The 22,346-nt window shown below is 39.9% G+C and overlaps 1 protein-coding gene across 3 annotated transcripts in view; it reads left to right on the top strand.

Moving 5' to 3' along the window:
- The window catches only part of Slc22a4 (solute carrier family 22 member 4), a 48,853-nt gene that overhangs the window by 24,866 nt on the left and 1,641 nt on the right, over positions 1-22,346 (top strand). The window contains exons 4-9 of one of the 3 annotated variants that reach the window (XM_005335780.5): positions 3,476-3,647; positions 10,255-10,381; positions 13,781-13,881; positions 15,491-15,705; positions 16,555-16,737; positions 19,782-19,917. In XM_005335780.5, coding sequence (XP_005335837.1) covers positions 3,476-3,647; positions 10,255-10,381; positions 13,781-13,881; positions 15,491-15,705; positions 16,555-16,737; positions 19,782-19,917 — 934 coding nt within the window. The remainder of the gene's footprint in view (positions 1-3,475; positions 3,648-10,254; positions 10,382-13,780; positions 13,882-15,490; positions 15,706-16,554; positions 16,738-19,781; positions 19,918-22,346) is intronic. The other 2 variants (XM_040272567.2, XM_078050904.1) reach the window with 2 other exon arrangements.

Here is a 22,346-nt window from a genome sequence, read left to right as displayed (position 1 = left end):
GAGCACTTTCTGGGAAGCAGAGAAGTTGCTCCGTTAGGCCTCTTGGAAGGCACTGTACTTTTTATCATCCCACATGTCAGACATATGTGAGCACTTTACATACATGACATCAGTCCATATAACCATAACTCCATGAAACAGGACCTATCAAAGTCACTCTAGCAGGGACTTAACTTCAAGAGCCCCTGCTCTCTCCATATGCCTGATGGAGTACCCTCCTCCACCACATCCTAACAGCTGCACTGCAGACTCATTTCTCAAGCTGGGATTTGCTGCAGGCCTCTGGGTCATTCATGGAGGCTCATGTCCTCCTGCTTCTGTGAGGAATGTGCCTAGTGGTGCATGGGCTGATTACCAAAGAAGGACCCTGATCTACATGGAGGGGGACCTGGTCCTGTCTGAGTCATTCCTTCCTGGAAAGTGCTCAGTCAGGTGTAGTAGACAACTAGTAAGCAAACTCTCCATAGGCTATTTGGGCCTTTATCCTGACCAGAACAAGTCCTTTGGCTCAGATTCAGAGTTTCACTCCCAGGAGACACTCAGAGGCCCAACCAGACCAAGACCAGCCAGGCTTTGCACTAGGAACAAAAACCTATAAGACAGAAGAAAGGACAGGGATCTCAAGTCAGCAGAGCCAGGACATCACTGTCATGTCTTACTGCCAGGTGGAAAGTTTGGGGTAGCTACAGTCCATGAGAGATCTGCAGAAATCAGGGATCCTCTCTCAGTGCTATTGAGATGGAGCTGGTTGGCCTCCAGCTGATTCAGAGACTATTTTCAGGGAGGGAAATTGGAAATCCTCACCTTTGAAAGGCGGGCACAGCCTCACCCATCTCCCTGCATGTCTCCACTAGAATTTCAGTTGAAAGATTGTTGTATAGGACCAAAGCTTTACCCAGATGGTTTTTTAATTTTCCTTTTTTGATAATGAGGATTGAACGCAGGAGCACTTACCACTGAGCCACATCTCCAGACTTTTTTGGATTTTATTTAGAGACAGGGTCTCACTGAGTTGCTTAGGGCCTCACTAAATTGCTGAAGCTGGCTTTGAACTCATGATCTTCATGCCTCAGCCTCCTGAGTCGCTGGGATTATAGGCATACACCACCACATCTGCCTCCAGGTGATTTTTTTCTTGGTAGCTAGACCAGTATCCATAGTCAAATAGATACAGCTTAAATCCTAGCTGTACTACTTATTAGGGGCGTATAAACTGAGGCATTGGCTTTAATTCTTTTTAAATTCTTAGCTCATCTCATGTACAATGGGAGTTGCCTTAATTCTTACCTAATTGTTGTAAACAGTCAAAGAGATAATATATGTAAATACTTAGCCTGGAACCTGGTTTAAAATACCTACAGGTATTTTTTTTAAAAAAAAAATTTTAAATCTAACTGTGAAAATTTTTTTAAAATTTTTTAAAAATCTAACTGTGAAGTTGATGATGATGTTGATCATGTTTAAGGAAGCATGGCTACCCAAAGGTTCACCCTAGGCAGTGCCAATAAGGACTTACTTGGGTCTGTACCCACATGGTTCCATAGGAAAACAGAGAGGTAGTTTTACAAAGCTTCTGTCCCCAATGGGTACTCTGCAAATCTATAACAACCCTGTTCTAGCTTGAGCTTAGAGAGGGAGATTATCCAGGACCCAGTAGTATAAGATGTCTTTTCTTATCAAGGTTTTGAAGGTAGAAGGGAGCTCCACTAGCCTCACAGTTCAATAAGATTCTTACTTGGTTTTATGCTCTCCCCAGACCACCCCCCACAATCAAATCCTCTGCTGCTTTATTTCTGCTTAGGAATAGAGCACCCTCTGTTCATTTTCATACCATAATCACAGCCAAAGAGTTGGAGCTAGCACAGTAGAGGAAGGTTGTTCACAGAGTAAGAAAAGATCTGGAAATCACACTAATGGTAATGGGCCCCATCCTTGGACATGAACTTATGGGCTGAGAAATGACTGGGTAGTTAAACCCATGGTCTGCCCTGTGGGAAGCAGGGGCACACGGCAGCGGCAATCTCTATCCATCTGGCTTTTTAAGTAGTAAAGTTGCTCAAGAGAGAATCACTGAGGCAGGTGGCTCCATTCTGATGAGTGAGGGAGAGTGAATGGGATGGGTTGAGACAGGTAGGCAGTGGTTGCTAGGACACCAGCAACAAATGCTTCTTCTCTGGAATTCATTCTTCAGCCTGGGCTAGGGCCCCATAAATGTGGTTAAGAAAAATCTCTCTTGAGAGCCAAACTAATGTTCTTTGAATTATCTGTGCTTTATTTTCTGGGCTACTTCTTCTCTGTAGTGTGGGCAAATCCCAAACAAAAGGCAGAACTGTTGCTATTGGCTAGATCTCTGCCCATGAGGCAAAGGAACAAGAGTGGCCTCTGGAGCTCTATGACAAGGAGCTTGTGCTTGGACTCCTCATTTCCATCCAAGAATTCCAAAGACCAGGCAACAACTCTGAAGTAAGTGGCACCAAGGGTCCCCTGTGGTGCTGTGCAGAGCAGCAGAGCAGCAGCCCAGTGTTTCCAGCAATTCCTGTCGCAGACAGTGCCCAACACCACGAGATCTTGGGCTTTTATACTGTTCTGGGAAAGCTCTACTTCACTGGGAGTGTGCCCAGCTCCAGGGATGCCACCTGCAGGGGTAGCAGAACAGCTCCTTCTCTTTTGTTCTCAGTCTGAGAAGACTGTATCTGCCTGGGGCTATCTCTGTGGGGGAAGTCAGCCCTGGTGCTGGGGGCCTGCTCCGAGCATCTCCAGAGCCAGCTCCTGTTTATCGTTTCTTGGGGCTGGAAACTGAGAGCCCTCCACTGTTTCCCCATGGGCCAATGTCTGTTTACTTACAAATGAGACACATGGGACAGGCAGCCCCTCAGAAGAGCTACCTGAGTCTCTTGGACAAGAAGTTCTCTCTGCTTCTCTCTGAGTCTCTTATTATAAATATGCATATTTCTCAGAAGGGACTACCTCCCGGAGGTGGTTAAGATAGTCCTAGGACGTGAAATGGCTTTTAAAAACACAAATCTAGCTGAGCATGGTAGTGCACACCTGTAATCCCAGCTACTCAAGAGGCTTGGGCAGAAGGATCTCAAGTCTGAATCCAGCTTGGACAATTTAGTGAGATCCTGTTCCAAAATATAAAAGGAAAAAAGGGCTATGGATGTAATTCACTGGAGCACTTGCCTAGCAAGGGCCAGGCCCTGGGTTCCATTCCTGGTTCGACCCTCTCACACACTGTGCAAATGCAAATCTATGGCTCCTTTAAACATTTTGGGGAATTCCTTCCATAAGTACATACATCCTGGATCTCCTCCCATCTTCCCCCACCCTGACCCCTCCTGCTCTGGGCCATGAACAAATAACTTTCACCTTTTCTACATGGTTGTAGTGTGAACTCCAACATCCAGATAATGACATATAAGGCCAATCTTAAAGTGAGGTTAAAATGCTAACACTCCTCCCTTGTTTTGAACAGGAACTGAAATTCTTGGCAAGTCAGTTCGTATTATATTCTCCACGTTAGGCGTGTGCACGTTTTTTGCCGTGGGCTACATGGTGCTGCCACTGTTTGCTTACTTCATCAGAGACTGGCGGATGCTGCTGCTGGCACTGACAGTGCCCGGGGTGCTGTGTGTCCCACTGTGGTGGTGAGTGTGATTCACTTGTTCCCAGCCAGGCCCACTGCAACCTGAGGTGGCTGCCTTCAAGCCCAAGCCTGGAGAGTTTCTGTCTCTTCATGGGTGGGCCCAGACTGCTGGGTTTTGATTATTCATTATCCTACAAAGCCCTGTTCTGGGGGGATTCTGATCCCCTCCCAGAGTCTCCTGGCTCTCGTCTGTTGTTGGTTGAGGTTGTTGGTGGAGATGGTATTGTGGGATTTTGTTTTTAACTCTGCCCTCTGCCTTTGATACTTTGTCCTCTAGAAGGTCTCTTTCTTGGGCTGGAGTTGTAGCTCAGTGGGAGAGCGCTTGCCTAGCACATGGGAGACACTGGGTTTGAACTTCAGCACCACATAAAATAAATAAATAAAAGAAAGGTATTGTATCCATTGACAACTAAAAATTTTAAAAAAGAAAATCTCTCTATTCAGCTACAGTACAGTGAGTCTTCTGTATCTGTGTGTTCTGCACCTACAGATTCAATCAAAGGAGGATTTTTTTTTTGTAAAAGGCATCTATACTGAATAGGTATAGACCTTATTCTTGTCCTTATTCCCTGAACTATACAATATAACAATAGCTATTTACATTGTATTTAATTGTATCAAGTTTTAGTGGGCTGGAGATAGCTCAGTGGTAGGGCACATACTTAGCATGCACAAGACCCTGGGTTCAATGCCCGGCACCCAAATAAATAAATAAATAAATTTTATTTATTTATATATATACATTATTTATTTATTTATTATATTTATATATATATAAATATATATTTAATTATATTAGATATTAGGTATTATAAGTAACCTAGAGGGTATTTAAAGTATACAGGATAAGGTGTGCAGATTATATGCAAATAGTGTACTATTTTATATAAAGGACATGAAAGTCTTAGGATTTTTATACCTGCAGGGATTCTGGAACCAAGGCCATACAGATACCAAGAAATACTTAATTACTTATGATGACTGGCATCTAAGGTGCTCCTGCTTATCTACTTGGATACTTGGAGGGATTCTTTTTTGTTTAAAGAGAAGTTAAAGAAGTGTTCTCTTCTCCTACAGTCCCTAACTCTTTTTCCCCACCACTGGAGATTGAACCCAGGATGTTGTGCATTTTAGGCAAGTGCTATACTACTGATCTACCCCCCACCCCCACCCCAGGACCTCCCCAACAGTTAATGGGAATTACAAAATTTGGAGATTCTAGCTTCAGTCTTACCTAATGTGACTCTCACTGGAATATCTGAGGGGAAAGAACAGATTAACAATAATGGAATAAGGTCCAAGCCATACTCCCTTTTTTGGAATGTCCCATTTCTTTGATTTTCATATTTAAATAAGAAGAAAGGGGATTCTCTCTCTCTCTCTCTCTCTCTCTCTCTCTCTCTCTCTCTCTCTCTCTCTCTCTCTCTCTCTCACACACACACACATTTATTCTTCTTGGTTTGTTTCATTAACCAAAGAACCAGTAGTAGCTGGTTGGTTTCTATCTGCTTATACAATTGCTTATAAAATTATGTAATAAAAGTTTCTTTGATAATTATTTAGAATTCACAGTTTAGATGAGTGAGACCTCATGATTTTCCTGTCATATCCTGCTGGGAATTTGTCCAGATGGTCTATCTTGCTGCAGCTTTTAGGCAACCACAGGGGTTGACAGCCCACCTTGACCTTCCTTGCCTGGCCAGGTAGCTCAGGTTGGACTGCTCCGTAGTACTGGCTTCTTATGACCTCCAAGACTGTGCAGTTTAGCAGCACAAATTTTTGGCATGAGGTATATGTGGGGTGAGGATTAGGGTATGGAGGGAGAATTTTTTTCCCCTTAATTCCCTGGAATTTGAGAAGAGATTTTTTTTTAAAGGCCAAATGTTACTCTTATTTATATGTAAGTTTCTTCTGAAACCCAGCCTGAGGGTCAGTAAATGAGGAGAGGCTATTATCTATACAACTCTGCCTCTAAGGAAAGCACCCAGATTGGCAAGAGCTGAGCAATTTTCTGGAATGGAGTCATCGTCATCATTATCATCATCACATCCTTGGTCCTTCTTCCCATAATCCCTGTGCTAACTAAATCTATTAAAAAATGTTGGTGACCAGGGCTCTCAAGACACATGACAAGGTTATTTTCTGCCTCTTGAGATAAATTATTTCAATAATCTGTGTTCTTTGGCTCATGTTGTCATTTTGGCCTAAGCGATCAGTACTTTTAAACTTTTATTGTTGTATGATGCTATCAGAGAGGAGAACAACAGCAGAGCTCTGATGGCCCATACACACTTGAGTAGATCTTTCCTCAGGACCTCATATCATAACAGCAGCAGCTCTTGTTCAGACCCCTGAGTTTTCAGCAGAGAAGACTCATTCCACACAAAGCTGCCTCACTCCGCCCTGAGGAGAGTTCTTTATTTCATTGTCCATGGGCTGGTCCACGAGTGCTCCTGGCTATGGGCACATTGTACCAGGGACAAGACTTCCTCAGACAGAGGGCAGCAGGGGGCCAGCACTCATGAGCTGAGTGCTCACCCTGAAAGTTTTCATTATCTTAAAGTCTTTTCATTTTCCTCTAAAACCAAAACAACTTTCTTCTGAACATCTAGTCCTTGAGGGCTAGACTTCCTTAAATGATATTCATTGGCTAGTGGACTGGGATGAGGAGGGACTGCTTCAGGGTCCTGGGGACCCTGCTGCCTAATCAGAATGTGACAGACTCTCCAGCAACATCCCACCCCTGCTTAATTTGAAGTAAATCTATAGAAAGATTATAGTGTGCAACCTCATTTGGCACTCTATTAGCTTCGGAAATGATTTCTAGACAAGAGATTTTGTGCACTAAAAAAGCAATTTAAAAGTAGAGATTCCAGGGGCCCCATGTTATTGGAGTTTTAGGGTGAGAGCCTCTGGGGAGGTCCCCAAAGACTAGGTTCTGCCACATTCCAAGATGCCAATCAAAGAGAAAAGCAGTTGTGAAGGCCAGAAAGGAACTTTAATCAGTGTATCTATATCACGAAGACAAGAGGACCAGTGTCATCACCCCATCTTCAGGGTTACTGATGTGAGCTCCAGGACTATATAAGGAAGGGGGCCAGAAGTCTGTAAGTCAAGCAGTGTTGATTAAACTGCAGTCTGGTTGATCACTGCCTCAGATTTGATTGGAGGGGACTTATCAGCTGGTTGCAATAAGAAAGTTGCTGTTTCCTGGGGTTGAGGATAGTTTCAACTCATCACAAGAGGTTTCTCAACCAGACCTGTTGTTTCTAGAATCCTGGGCTCTGAAAATAATACAGAGCCAAGGAGACAGATGCAAAAATGGAGGCAGAGGTACCAAGGGAGGGTGCATGGGGGCAGGAAAGATGGTGGAATGCGATGAACATCATTACTCTGATTCTAGTTACCCATTGGATATTTGCAGGCTCAAGTGAAGAGTCAACATTTTCAGCCAAAGCAGCCACTAAGTCCCTGTTACAAGTTCACTGGGCTGGAAATGGGAGTCAAACCTGCATAGAACCACTGAAGGTGGTTTGGAACTTTTTTTTTTTTTTTCCTTCTGGGTACTGAGGATTGAACCCAGGAGTGTAGGAGTGATTTACTGCTATATATCTCCAGTCATTTTTTTTTTGAATATTTATTTATTTAATTTAATTAGGTATATATGATAGCAGAATGAATTTTGATTCATTGTACACAATTGCAGCACAATTTTACTTTTCTATGGTTGCACATGATGTAGAGTCACACCATATGTGCAGTCACATATGTACCTAGGGTAATGATGTCCATCTCATTCCACCATCTTTCCTGTCCCCATGCCCCCTCCCTACCTTCCTTCCCCTTTGCCCAATCAAAGTTCCTCCATTTTCCCCATGCCTACCCACTCCACATTATGGATCAGTATCCACTTATCAGAGAGAATATTCGGCCTTTGATTTTTTAGGATTGGCTTACTTTGCTTTGCATGATATTCTCCGACTCTATCCATTCACCTGCAAATGCCATAATTTTATTCTCTTTTAATGCTGAGTAATAGTCCATTGTGTATATATACCACAGTTTCTTTATCCATTTATCTATTGAAGGGCATCTAGGTTGCTTCCACAGTTTAGCTATTGTGAATTGAGCTGCTATGAACACTGATGTGGCTGCATTACTATAGTATGCTAATTTTAAGTCCTTGGGGTGTAGACTGAGGAGTAAGATAGCTGGGTCAAATGGTGGTTTCATTCCAAGTTTTCTAAGAAATCTCCATACTGCTTTCCAGATTGATTGGACCAATTTGGAGTTCCACCAACAATGTATGAGTGTGCCTTTTCCCCCATATCCACATTTTATTTTGAGACAGGATTTTGCTAAATTGTTGAGGCTGGCCTCAAATTTGCAATCCTCCTGCTCAGCTTCCTGCATCACTGGGATGACAGGCATGTGCCACCATGCCTGGACTTTTTTTTTAATGTCCCAAATTCCCTTTAAAAAGTTTGGCAGGAAGTGGCCACAAGTGTGTGTGGAGTATAGTAGGTGGGGATGGGTTGGGGAAAGAAGCCATAGATGAACAGTAGAGAAGTCTTAGCAATTTCTGGCTGACTAAATATTAGAAATTAGAAGAAAGAAGGAAAGATATTTCTTTGTTTTTCATTGGTGTGTTATAGTTACACACAATAGTGGAATTTATTACGTCATATTCAAACATGCACATAACATAATTTGATCAATCTCATTCCCCAGAACCTTTCATTTCTCTACTTACCTCCATCCCTCATCTACTTGCTCTGTTCTATGATCTCCCTTACATTAATGTTATGATTGTTTTAATTTGTGCATTATAATTATATACATGCAGGATTCATTGGGGAAATGAAATCAACCAAATTATGCTATATTCATAATTTGGTTGATTTCATTCCCCCATCTTTCCCCATGTCCTGCCCTCCTTCCTGCATCTCAGTGCCCTTCCTCTACTCTGTTAGTGGAAGGCAGGACATTTCTAAGCATAACCTAGTTGGAGAAAGATACTGTTCAATAAAGGTGTCCATGAAATATGGCCTTGTAGTAAAACCTCTAATTCTATACAGCCACCAACCTGTGTATCCATTTATATTAAAATTAATATTAAAAGCAAATAGAGTTACACTTTCATCCTTTCAGTCACACTAGTTATATTAGCTCAATATGTAGTTAGTGGCTTTGGGAACAACACAGATATAAGACATTCTGGAAGTTTTACTAGACTGCTCAGCTCTGATGACTGGGGGTCACTGACAACATCAACACAAGTTTCTACAAGGACAAGCTAAGAACATATTCTGAAAAATGCGAACTGGGCACATTTTCCAACCCATGTGCTAAGTAGGCTGGTGAAGGGAACTGGTCACTGGCCATCTAATACATCAGATGTATTAGTTTTGTTGTGAGATAATCCCTGGTGCAGCTTTGGGACCTATTACTTAGAGGAGACCTTTGTACCTGCTACTTGTAATTTATTTTCTAGGAAAACTGAGTACTGACACTTAGGTTAGGAAAACAAGATTTGGCAGGGGAATGCCTAAAAGAGTCTGAGAAATGAAAGACAGGAAAGAACAGTCTTATATTTGTAGCTGTGTTTGAACATCTGTTATCAATGTGTATGAACTATTTAATTTTTTAAATTATGTTTTTAGATATTGGGGGGGGGGGACAAAATAAAACAGGAAAGAAACCATGGGAGCTCATCTCCCAAAAACTGGTTTGGGACTCTGGCTGACCTAGAAACCTGCTGTAAGCCATAGGGACAGCCCATAGGTGGTGCCAGTGCCCTCAACTTTCCCTCTGAATGCAGAAAATAAAAACTTAAGGAATACAAATGCCCCAGCCAACCTTTACCCAAGAAACTTGCAACATCACTACATGGGTCCCTATGATCCTGTGAGGAATGAATTCACCAAAAAAGATATTCTCCTCTCTTGAGGCACTTACAGTCCCCCTTAGAGCTACACCGGTCATTGAATTTTGGCCTTCTGCAGCTGCCATAGCTTAAACATACCCACAATTAAGGTTATCCTTATGATCTGGTCCTGGTCTCAAGCACAACTGATGACCAATCCTGCAATTCAATCAGAAGTTTAAAACTTGAGGGTATTTTCATTTATTTCTAAGATCCAGTGGACATCTCATGAAGGCTTGCACCCAGTGGTCTTTAAAAAGACCACCTGATTATTACATATTGTCTACACTAATTGAAATGTCACACTGTACCCCAAAAATATGTATAGTATGTATGTACTATGTATGTATCAGTTAGAAACAAAAATATAGCCAGTGCACAGCGATGCATGCCCATAATCCCAGCAACTCAGAAGGCTAAAATAGGAGGATCACAAGTTCAAGGCCAGCCTCAACAACCTTGTCTCAAAATAAAAATCAAAAAGGACTAGGGATGTGGCTCAATAGTAGAGTGCCCTGGGGTCAATCCCCAGTACCAAAATAAATTCATCAATTAAAATAAAAACTTTTAAAGAATACAAACCAGAATTTTATAAAATTAAATGATCCAAGGGAAGCTTACAGTTAATAGTATCAAATCCTGCTGTTGTGAAAGATTATAAACTATTAAAAATGACTTCTAGGTTTATTCCTGAATCTCCCCGATGGCTAATATCCCAGAGAAGATTTAAAGAGGCTGAAGCTATCATCCAAAGAGCTGCAAAGATGAACAATACAGTTGCACCAGCTGTGATATTTGATCCTGCAGAGGTAAGTATTTGCAGATGTTTCCTCTTAAGATCAGCTCTGCATTCTTGATCTTATGGAATTTCATTTGTTAAGTGTCTACAATGAACCAGATTCTGTACTAGCCAAGGAACACAATCATGATTATGTTCTGAGATGAAATCCAGCTGGATATGGTGGTGTGCACCTGTAGTCTCAGCCACTGTGGAGGCTGAAGCAGGAGGATCTCAAGCCTAGGCATTTGGGGTTAGTCTGGTCAATGTAGCAAGAACTTGTCTCTTAAATAATTTTTTTTAAAAAATCCATCTTAAAGAGCCATTTAAGAATTCACTGCAGTAGCTGGGGATGTAACTCAGTGGTAGAGTGCTTGCCTAGCAAAGGTCTGGCTTCAGTCTGCATCAACCAAAAAGTATTCAGGGCAAGCAATACAGGTAAATTGCTTAGCAAATATTTCCCCTTGATTTGCAAGTTGGTCTTCAATTTTTTGTTGACATAGCTATGTACTGATGATTTTTAAATGTCCAGATTAAATGGAGAAAATGTGTTTGAGGGCTAGTCCACCCTGGGTTCTGCACTGTGCCTTGAATCTTACCAAAGCCTGTGAGAAAGCTTTGCACATTTTTGTCTGGCTATGTATCCTGTCTAAGGCCATTAGATCTGAGAGCACAGGTTCAGGGTTCACACCATCCTCTGCCCTGAAAGGCAGGTTGGCTACAAGGGAAAGATGGTATTCCATGGAGGCAGTCATGCGTCTTGATAGTGAGAACATGCTGTCACCATGCGGTGCTGGCTCTCAGAGAAAACAAGAAAAATAAGAATAGAATTTTAAAATAATAGAATGTCATTAAGAAAGCAAGAGGATTCCATGAAAGGAAAATGATAAGAGAGGAAATGCTAAGGAATGGACCCTGTGCTAACAGTACAGAGAAAGAAGGCAGGGTGGCCCAAGGACTGAAGAAGCAGGTCCAGAGCAGGAGGGCAGCAGGGTTCACTTAGCTGAATAGAAAGAATGGGGCAGGGCATTCCTGGCTAAGAAAAGGGCCAGAGACTCTCAGGACTCCCGAAGAAGACTATGGTGGCTTCAGCAGAGTTATGCATGTCATGCACTAAAATCAGCCCTACTGGCTGCCCCAGGAAGCAGAACTCTGTGGAGGACAGTGGCCTTGCCAGTGCTCTACCAGAGAGCTTCTTCTGTCCCTGGCTAACAGGACCTTTTCTAAAAGCAGATATTCTGGTTATGGCTATAGGCTTAATTATAGTAGCCATGAACCCAAGCTCTCAGACTAAGTCCTTTCACCCTTCAAATTAAGTCCTTCCCAGTCTTAATCAACTTAACTGGATACAAAAATAACATGGGAAGTGTCTAACACTCCTGCTTCCCCGTGTATTTGTTGATATTTATGCCTGGTTCCTATCTTCAAGAAATTTACAGACTAATTGCTAAGAGAAAGATGAAAGCATCATCAAATAGATATATACTTATGAACAAATAAGAATAAAATCCTGTCTCCAAACATGCTCGGGATTGAGTCTCATTTCTTCCTGATATGACACACATCTAACCTGAACTAGACAAGTCCACTGAGGGAAAGGCAACTTATGCCTTCCAGAGGCCCAGTCATCTCCCCTGTTCATCATCCTATAGGATCCTCTTTAGAAGGACCTGCAGAGGCCCATTCAGAATGATGAAGACCCTATTAGATGCCAAGCACTATATTCACCTCATGTTAGATACTCATACTCCCCATATTTTTAGTAGGTGCTGCTGTTAGCTCCATTTTTCAGGAGAGGAAACTGTGGCACAGAGGAATTAAGTGATTTACCTGGAATCAACAGCTCTTAGGATTTACAACCTACGTCTCTTTGGTGTCAAAGTGCATGCTATAAAAAGATGTGATTTTTTACTTCATGTTAAGGGCAGTAGCATTATATTGGACAGAAGAGAGAGAGAGAGAGAGAGAGAGAGAGAGAGAGAGAGAGAGTATCATCTTGGGAAACAATCTTGAGCTTCCCTGGTTTCAGAAGAAGCACCTTCAACCTGCTCACATGCCTGATCCAGAGACTCTGGGTGGCAGGATCCAGGCCAGGGACAACCACTGGATACACAATATTTTTGTCCTGAGGTTTCCAAATTGGCTATTTATCACAGTCACTCAAGTGGTTTTAAATATATAGATTCCCAGGCTTCTGATTTCTATAGAAGAATCATAGTGAGCAGGCCCAGAGTAGGACCTGGCAATCTGCTTATTTGCCTATTTATTTGTTTGTTTGTTTGTTTATTGCAATTCTGGGTCTCACACATGCTAGGGAAGCACTGTGCCCTGGGAATCTGCATTTTAGCAAGGGCCTGTGGAAGTACCAAGTGTTAGCACAGGCCTGCCCACAGGTCCTGACTATGTGTGGCACCCCCAAAACCTCTAGGAGGACTTCTAGATCCCACTAGTTCATAAAGTGGCTTTGTTTTGTTGTAATAACTGGGTCATGCTGCTAGGGGCATGTTCTCCAAATAGCACAGGAAGGAAAAGGCAGTGTGGCTGTGAGCTGTGTCAGTGTCTGAGCACCTGGAAAAAAGGGCACTGATATTTGGGGAACGCCTGCTACAATCGCAGGCCGATGCTCTTATTTTCCTGATAGAAACTCCTCCCTCAGTCTGTTACTGAACACACACCATAGGACCACAAAATCTCCTACTTTATCTCCAAGAGATCCCCCACATCAGAGCCTTATAACTTGTATTTTAGCTTCAATTCTAACCAGCTTAATTATAGAAAATTCACAACTCATGACAAGTTAACATCAGCAAATTAAAATGAAAACTATTGACAGCAGTAAGAAATTGCCACTAACCACTAGCCAAAAGATGGCTAGCATCTTTTCCTCAATGGTGCAGCAATAATAACAATAGTAATAATATAATATAGTTAAGATGTATTGGGCTTTTACTATAGTTCAAATATTATGCTAAGTTTCATATATGATCTTATTTAATCTTCTCAACTCCCAGTTAATAAACCCATTTTGTAGAAAAGTAATATGAATCTCAGAGAAGAAAAATTATAACTTGCCTAAGGACACTCTCAGTTAATCAGAGTCTGTTCTGATGTTAAGAAACAACAAGAAAGTTATCAAAAAGCAGACATGACCTCCAAGTGGTTGGGGTCACACAGCCCTCCTCACCCAATAGCTGCAAGTCAGACTATGATAAGGAGATGGTGGGCTGCTATTGTATATTTTGAAGGCCTCTGTCTACAAAGGGCTGCAAACATTTTAAAGTGTTGGGATAAGCATCATAGATGCAAAATCACTTATTCCCCTTGCAATTTGTAAGCATATTAAAGGTAAGAGTCACATACATAAGTTTTTCCCATACCCAAGATACTTCCTTACTACTTCCCAATCTCATAGTTATTTGCATTATTTTAGCTACAGGAGCTAAACTCCTCAAAGCAGCAAAAAGTTTACATTCTGGACCTGTTCAGGACCTGGAACATTGCCATAATAACCATTATGTCTTTGTTTTTGTGGTAAGTAATAAGTGACCTGGAAATACACTTACACAGCATCTAAATATTCATGTGATTTTCCTTAATTCAGGGAAACCCAGGCCTTGCCCTTCCCTTATCCAGGGAAACATGGCAAGGCCTGGATTTCCCTGAAGAAAAATAAAAATTATAGATTTCTAAGTTATTTGGGAATTCCTCAGTTTAATTCATGGGACTAAATACAAAACAAAACAAAACAAAAACCGTTATAGGGACCAACATTGAGTCTGCAGTACTTGGATATACAAGGAAAGGATTCTCTTAATCCCTCCTAACATTAAGGGATTAAGACTAGTGATGGGGCTGGGCTGTAACTCAGTAGAAGACCACTTGCCTAGCATGTGTGAGGCACTGGATTCAATCCTTAGCACTGCATAAAAATAAATAAATAAAATAAAATAAAAACCAAATAAAATAAAGACACAATTATAGAAAAGAAAAAAAAAAGACTAATGATATCCCTGGTACCTGAAGCAGAGAGGCTAATTGAGTTCCTGCTTCCTGATGCTGAACAGGAATTGAGCAGTGAGGTAAGAATGACCTGGAGCCTCCTGTCTGAACTGGGGTCTTGACATGCTTTTCACACTCACTTGTAGCAAACTAATGAGTGGCTTTAAGGCACAGAAATAATTTTTGTAGAGTAGATTTAACAAAGTATCTTCTAAAAATGAGGAAGTAAAAAAGAAGAACCTGCCTACCCACAGTGGCATCATTAAAAGAGAAAAAAAAAAAAAAAAAGATCAGAACTGGTAGGTTTAGGCTGAACCCAGTCTATTTTTAGAGCCATCTTGTTTTGTGATTCATTAATTCAGAGTTTTTGTTTCTGGATTAAGCAGATGTGTCCCAGGCATGTGGCCTTCCTAGCTGTGTTCTTACATCTCCTGCATCCCTGATGCAGTGTATCTCTAGCAGTAGTGCTATGATGCCGATAACCAACAAGTCACTATTCCACCTGAGCTGCTCTTATTCCTAACAGAAAGTACTAAGATGCTTAGGGCAAGCAAGTTTAATTTTTTGTTTTGTTTTGGATTTGTCCTTGTGCTTCTCAGCTTGACCTAGTATGTACAAAGAGATCCAACAGTGTTCCTGAAAACATTCTTCAGATAACCTCTGCTTTTTAGAACTGTTAATGATTTGTACAAATTTGCACATTTGTGCACAGGGGAGTCTACCCTGTTAAATACTGATCTCTGTAGACTAGCACTGTCCCATAGAACTTTCTGCAGTGATGGAAATGTTTTATATTTGTGTTGCCCAATATGGTAGCCACAAGCCATACATGGCTATTGAATGCCTAAAGAGTGGCTGATGGAACTGAATTTGTAATTCAGTTTTAATTTACTTAAACTTAAATGGCCATATGTGGCTAGTGGCTTTATATAACACTTTAAGATCTGGACAACTTCTGTCTATTTTTATTTTTTTGTACTGGGGATCAAATCTAGAACCTAGCACATGGTAGGCAAGCATTCCACCATTGAGCTACATGCCCCGCCCAGTTCTAGACAACCTTTTGATCATGATAAAATTTTAAAGTGATTCAGATTGTTTATCCACTTGCCATTTTGATTGATTATCTTTCCTCTTTCAGGATGCTAACCTCAGTGGGTTACTTTGGTCTGTCCCTCAATGTTCCTAATTTACATGGAGATCCCTATCTGAACTGTTTCCTCTCTGCCTTGATTGAAGTTCCAGCTTACATTACAGCCTGGCTGCTGCTGAGAACACTACCCAGGCGTTATATCATAGCTGGGGTACTGTTCTGGGGAGGAGGTGTCCTCCTCTTGATTCAAGTGGTACCTGCAGGTAAGAAGTGAACCAAGGTGAACAGCTTCCCAGAACATCCCGTTGACTAGGCCATTTATGAGTTACTGCTCTTTGATAACATCAGAGATTGATCAAATTAGCCAGGTCATAGCCAAGGACTATGGAGTTTTCTGCATTCAAAACTACCTTCAAACAGAAGAGTTAGCCTTGGGGAATCAGAAACCACCAATTAAAGGGGGAGGGTAATTCTCCTCAAAGAAAGACCAAACTCTCAAACCTCTTTCTTTGTGTCACACTCTTGATTCCTAATTTCTTGGTTCCTTCAAACCTTTTCTCTAGAAGTCTATGTTCAAGTGTTATAATTGATAACACATGGTGGTTCCACTATAAATTTAGCAATTTTATGGTCTGAATCTTTAGGTAATTAAATAAGACACAAAGGGGCACATGTTTACCTTTTCCTCTATGTCCAACTGTCTCATATTATAAAAATGTTAAGTCAATAAGATACATAGTAACATACATAGACATGTATTTCTTAATAAGAAGAAACAGGAGGGAAATGATTGGCCTTTTTCTCTAAAGATTAAACTTAACTATTCTACTTGCTAACAACTCGCCATGAAACTGTTGTCACAAACAGAAGACAAGTGGACAAAGGTCACCGGATACCTTATGATCTAGAATAATAGTGGAGCAAAGTACAAATCCACCTTTCACTCTCCATCTTGGTCCATGCCCCATTGGTCAGATATTTGAAGAGATAGTGTTATCTGGTAACACTTTATCTTAATGAAAATATTCCCTTTAGAGCACAAAGGACACAAAAAGCAACTTAGTTAACATTGCATCTAAAGCACCTCTGTTTACAATGGGCCTCTTTTCCAGATTACTACTTTGTGTCCATCGGTCTGGTGATGCTGGGAAAATTTGGGGTCACCTCTGCTTTCTCCATGCTGTATGTCTTCACTGCAGAGCTCTACCCCACCCTGGTCAGGAACATGGCGGTGGGCATCACCTCCATGGCCTCCAGGGTGGGCAGCATCATTGCTCCCTACTTTGTTTACCTTGGTGAGATGCATCTTGTCTGTTTGTTCTTTCTTTAGTTTTAAAAATAAAAGTAGTCGATTTTCATTTTGAAAAATTCAAGCAGTATAGAAAACATTGGAAAAAGTACAAGTTCACCTCTCCTCTCCCTAGAAGTAACCAATACCATTTCAGGTGACTTTATGAACAACCTTTCAGATGTTTAATTTTGCATAGGACACAGGCAAGTGCACACATGTGATCACATATACATATGTGTATATTTTAAGCACAAAAATAAATTATAACTTTTAAATTTGATATTGTCTCAAAATATCCTTTCAAATGAATATAAGTACTCTTTTACCTTCTTTTTAGTAAATACTATGTATATATCTTAACTTATATAAACTATATATATACATATCATACATTTAGTCGATGGATGGACATTAAGGCCATTTCCAGGTTTTTGCTATTACATTTGAGCATTACTAATGTGAATAGTCCAAATTCTAAAATGTTCCAAACTCTTAAAACTTTTTGAGCACCAATGCTTGAATTTGGGAACATTTCAGATTTCAGACTTTCCAAGTAAGAATGCTCAACTGGTGAAGTTTATTCCAAAATCCAAAAATCTCTGAAATATTTCTGGTCCCAAGCATGTTGGATCAGGGATGTTCACCCTATACAAAATAACATTGCAAGGAATATTCCCCTATGCTTCTACACCCTTTATGAATTTTTTTTACATATATTTGGATTCATAGAAGTAATCTTGCTGGAACAATGCCATTTTAACATATCATACATATTACCAAATTTAACTCTAAATATTGTGCCAATAAATAACCTAATTATTAGTAGATGAGAGTAATTGTTTCTCCATACCTCCACCACCAATGGGGACTATACAATTTTTAAATCATTGGTCATCTGATACATGAAATATTGACATCACTTGCTTTCATTTTTATTTCTTTAATTTTAAATGTTGTTGAGCATTTACTCATATATTTATTGGCCCTTCCATTTATTTTTCAATGAACTAACTGATCATGTCTCTTGCCCATTCTTCTGAGAGTTCTTTTTTTTAATTTATTTTTTTAATTTGTTTTAATTAGTTACACATGAAAGTACAATGATCTTATATATATATATATATATATATATATATATATATATATATATATATATAAAAACAATGAGAGTACAGGGATGTAACTGAATGGTAGACAAATGGGATATAATTTCTCATTTTTCTGAGTGTACAGGTTGCAGAATTACATTGGTCATGCAGTCACGTATATACCCACAGCAATAATAATGTCTATTTTATTCTGCTGTCCTTCCATTTGCATGAGCTCTTTGCAATGGAAGGAAATTAGCCTTCTGTATATATGTTGAAAGCATTTCTCCTAGTTTATCATTTGCATTTTGACTTTATGATTTTTTTTGCAATGCAGAAAATTTTAGTTTTTATATGACTGAATAAATCAATTTGGAATAATACCACAGAGGAACTTTAGTAGTATTTTCTTTGGGATATAGGATTTGGCATTTCGAGCCTTGTCTTCATTAAGGACTCTGTTGGTAAGAAATGTGGATATTCCTCCTAATTCTTCCTAGTCATCGTTTAGTTACCTAGGTTCAAATATACAAACATGCGTACTTACACCCCAAAGACACAATTTCTCAGATAATATACACACTCTAAATTATCAGTGAAAGAGAAACATTTTCCTAACTTAAATATACTCTGCACAGCTGCTCTGAACCACACCTATCACACAGAGTGGTGTCATTTCTCCTCTGTTCTTCTCTATAATTTCATGTTATTGCTCAGATGGTCCAGTGATGGGCCATTGGTACATGAGAAACAAAGTTCAAAAAGGAGCTTTCAACTCCACAATAGTTACTCCTAGTAGCAATACAGAGGCCTCAGAGAAGCCTTGGGTTAATGTTTTTCTTGTTTTAAGTCAAATAAAATATTATATATACATAGGTGTGGTGTTCCTCTATAAACACTGTATGCAGAAAAGAAGTGAAATCAAGATTCATTACTCTCCTGTCCTAGCAACATCACTAAAGAGGTGGAGTGATTGATCCTATTACATATAAAACTCAGACATGTAAATGCTGTAAAAAAAAAAAAAAAAAAAAACTAAATCCAGGCACAGTGCTTTCACAGAATGTGCCCAACATTTATCATTTATTGTTTTATTTTTTTAAATTTATTTTTTAGTTTTAGGTGGACACAACATCTTTGTGTTATTTTTATGTGGTGCTGAGAATTGAACCCAGTGTCTCATACATGCTAGGCGAGCACTTGAGCCATATCCCCAGCCCCTCATTTATTGTTTTAAACTGAATTAAATATATTACTTAGATTTTTTTAAAGCATCTCATGGATCCAGGCATGGTAGCACACACCTATAATCCCAGCTACTCTGGAGGCTGAGGCAGAAGAGCCACAAGTTTAACTTAGTGAGACCTTGTCTAGAAATAAAATAAAAAGGGATGGGGATGTGGCTCAGCAGTAGAGAACTCACCCAGCATGAGTAAGGCCCTGGGATCAATCTACAATACTACAAAAAAAAAAAAAAAAAAAAGAAATCATGACTCTGTGGACCTCACCTTCCACTGAAGCCTGCTGGTTTGAGCAAAAGCAAGGTCATTCCAGACTTATGATGGCCAGAATTTCTCCCTAAAACCTAGTGGTCTACCTCTTTCCTCTTGATGTTCTCCCACCCTCCATCTCCAATTACTTATACCAAGAGGAGAACTTAGTAAGCAAAGAATTCTATCAACAGAAAATCTGCTATGCATGATTAACCAGTGGCTTGGAAGATACCAGCTGACAGGAAAGAATTAGAAACCTCACAATAATGCAAAATCAAGTAGGTAAATGATTACAGACCTTCAGTCAATGGCATCTGCTGACTATTTTTGCTGACTATTTTTCTTCTGAAGACGTTTGTATTTAAAACTGCTCTCATATCTACTGTTTGCCACCTTTAAGAAATGATTCTTAAGAGCATCCAGGGAATCTGTGTCTAACTGACATTTTTATATTCGGTTCTTTACAGGTGCCTATAACAAAGTTCTGCCCTACATTGTCATGGGAAGTCTGACTGTCCTGATTGGAATTGTCACCCTTTTTTTCCCTGAAAGTTTTGGATCAACTCTACCAGAGACCTTAGAGCAGATGCAGAAAGTGAAAGGGTAAGTGGAACCTAACCAAATGACAGGAAGAGTGAACACCAGAGAATAGCTAGGGAGATTCTGAAAACAAAGAGTAATAAGTAAAGTCCAGCTCTGTCAGACGATAAAGCATATTGTTAAGCTGTGGTAATGGTACAGTAATAGACACCAAGGGAGTAGATAGAATTCAGAATAAAACACAAGAAAATCTGAGAATTTAGTGTGTGACACAAAGCAACAATTCACAATCAATGGAGAAAAGTTAGACTATTCAATGAAAGTTGTTACAACATTCACCTAGATATTCTGAATAAAAATAAAAAGGTTGAATTCTAACAAATACATCAAGATAAATTCCAAAACTATTTTTTAAATGGGCCTAAAAATGTGAAATCATAAATGTAAGAGAAAAAAATCATATTTTAAAAATTTTTTGTAGAATAAATAAATAATTTAATTTTTAAAAAAATATGTATGTGTGTATGTGGTGCTGGGGATTTAACCCAAAGAATCAGACATGCTAGGCAAGCACTCTCTCACTGACCCACAACCCCAACCTAAAAAACATGAATTTTTTATAACCCTTACAAAAGATCTGTCTTCTAACATAATATGAAAAATTAAAGAGCCTTAAAGGGTCAGGTACAGTGGCACACACCTGTAATCCAAACTAGTCAGGAAGCTGAGGCAGGAGGATCACAATTTTGAGGCCATCCCTGAGAACTAGGTGAAACCTTGTCTCAAAAAAAAAAAAAAAAATATATATATATATATATATATTGGGCTAGAGATACGGCTCAAACGGTGCACGCTCGCCTGGCATGCGTGGGGCACTGGGTTCGATCCTCAGCACCACATTAAAATAAAGATGTTGTGTCCACCAAAAACTAAAAAATAAATATTAAAAAATTCTCTCTTAAATATATATATATAAAACAATGAGAGCACAGGGATGTAACTGAATGGTAGACTGCCTCAGGTTCAATCCCCAGAATAGAAAAAAAATTTATAACATAAAATACAGACATAGGGTTAATATACAAAAAATTGTTACTAATCACTAGAAAAATACAAACAACTCAGTAGGAAATCTGGTAAAGGACACAAACAGGCAATTGACAGAAGATAGTGACACCCCTATAGTCCCAGCCACTCAGGAGGCTGAAGCAGGAGGATAATGAATTTGAGCCCAGCCTGAGCAATGTAAGTAGGAAGACTCTGCCTCAAAAACAAAACAAAAAAAAAAGTGATGAAATTGAAGCATCCAATATACGCATAAAAATTTATTTATCCACATTAAGAATTGTAAAATAAAACAGTTTGGCGTTATATTTTGATGAGATTGTATAAGGTTTTTCTTTCATCTACCAAATAATTCTGACACCTATCAATGGGATGTCCTACAATTTCAGTTCAGTTCTGAGAGTACATAAAGTCAGTGTCAAACTTCACAGGTTTAAAGGCTCGTTCTGTCTCACAATATTTCTCTCATTTCAGATGCAGTCACAAGTTACCCACTTGGTTACAAAGTCTGGGGTTCCTATCATTTCCCTCCTTGGGTTTGCTAGAATAACTCTCAGGTCTTGGAAAAACACCTTACTTATTATGAGAAGTTTATGATAAAGGTTGCAATGAAGTAGTCAGATCTAGTGATGGGGACAGGTCTGGAAGGGTTCTGAATGCAGGAGCTTTTGGCTCCGTGGAGCTGGGAGATGCTACTCCCTGGCACATGGAGGAATTCAACAATTCAAAAGTTCTCTGAACCAACCTTATCGTTTAGTAGTTTCCACAAAAGCTTCATCACATTAGCTTGATAGATTATTATTAACCCTATCTCCAGTGCCTCTCCTCTCCTCAGAAGTTGAAAGAGTGGGAGCTAAAAGTTCCAGACTCCTGAATCAAGGTGTGATCTTCCTGGTGACCAGCCCCCATCCTGAAGCTAGCTAAGGGCCTTGCCAAGAGTTGCCTCTGTGGAACAAAAGTCATAAATGTCACCCCATCCCTCAGGAAATTACAGAATATTTAGCATTTAGGAGCTCTGTGTCAGGAACCAGAGATAAAGACCAAACAACTTTCTATGATACCACAGCTTGGCAAATGTTTAAAAGATTAATTGGTGCGGTCAATTTGGAAAGCAGTATGGAGATTTCTTGGAAAGCTGGGAATGGAACCACCATTTGACCCAACTATTCCCCTTCTCGGTCTATTCCCTAAAGACCTAAAAAGAGCATGCTACAGGGACACTGCTACATCGATGTTCATAGCAGCACAATTCACAATAGCAAGACTGTGGAAGCAACCTAGATGCCCTTCAATAGACGAATGGATAAAAAAAATGTGGCATTTATACACAATGGAGTATTACTCTGCATTTAAAAATGACAAAATCATAGAATTTGGAGGGAAATGGATGGCATTAGAGCAGATTATGCTGAGTGAAGCTAGCCAAT

This window comes from Ictidomys tridecemlineatus, chromosome 1 (genome assembly GCF_052094955.1).
Source record: "Ictidomys tridecemlineatus isolate mIctTri1 chromosome 1, mIctTri1.hap1, whole genome shotgun sequence".
Taxonomy (NCBI): domain Eukaryota; kingdom Metazoa; phylum Chordata; class Mammalia; order Rodentia; family Sciuridae; genus Ictidomys; species Ictidomys tridecemlineatus.
The sequence above is the reverse complement of the archived record's forward strand: the minus strand, read 5'-3'. Positions and strand labels throughout refer to the sequence as shown.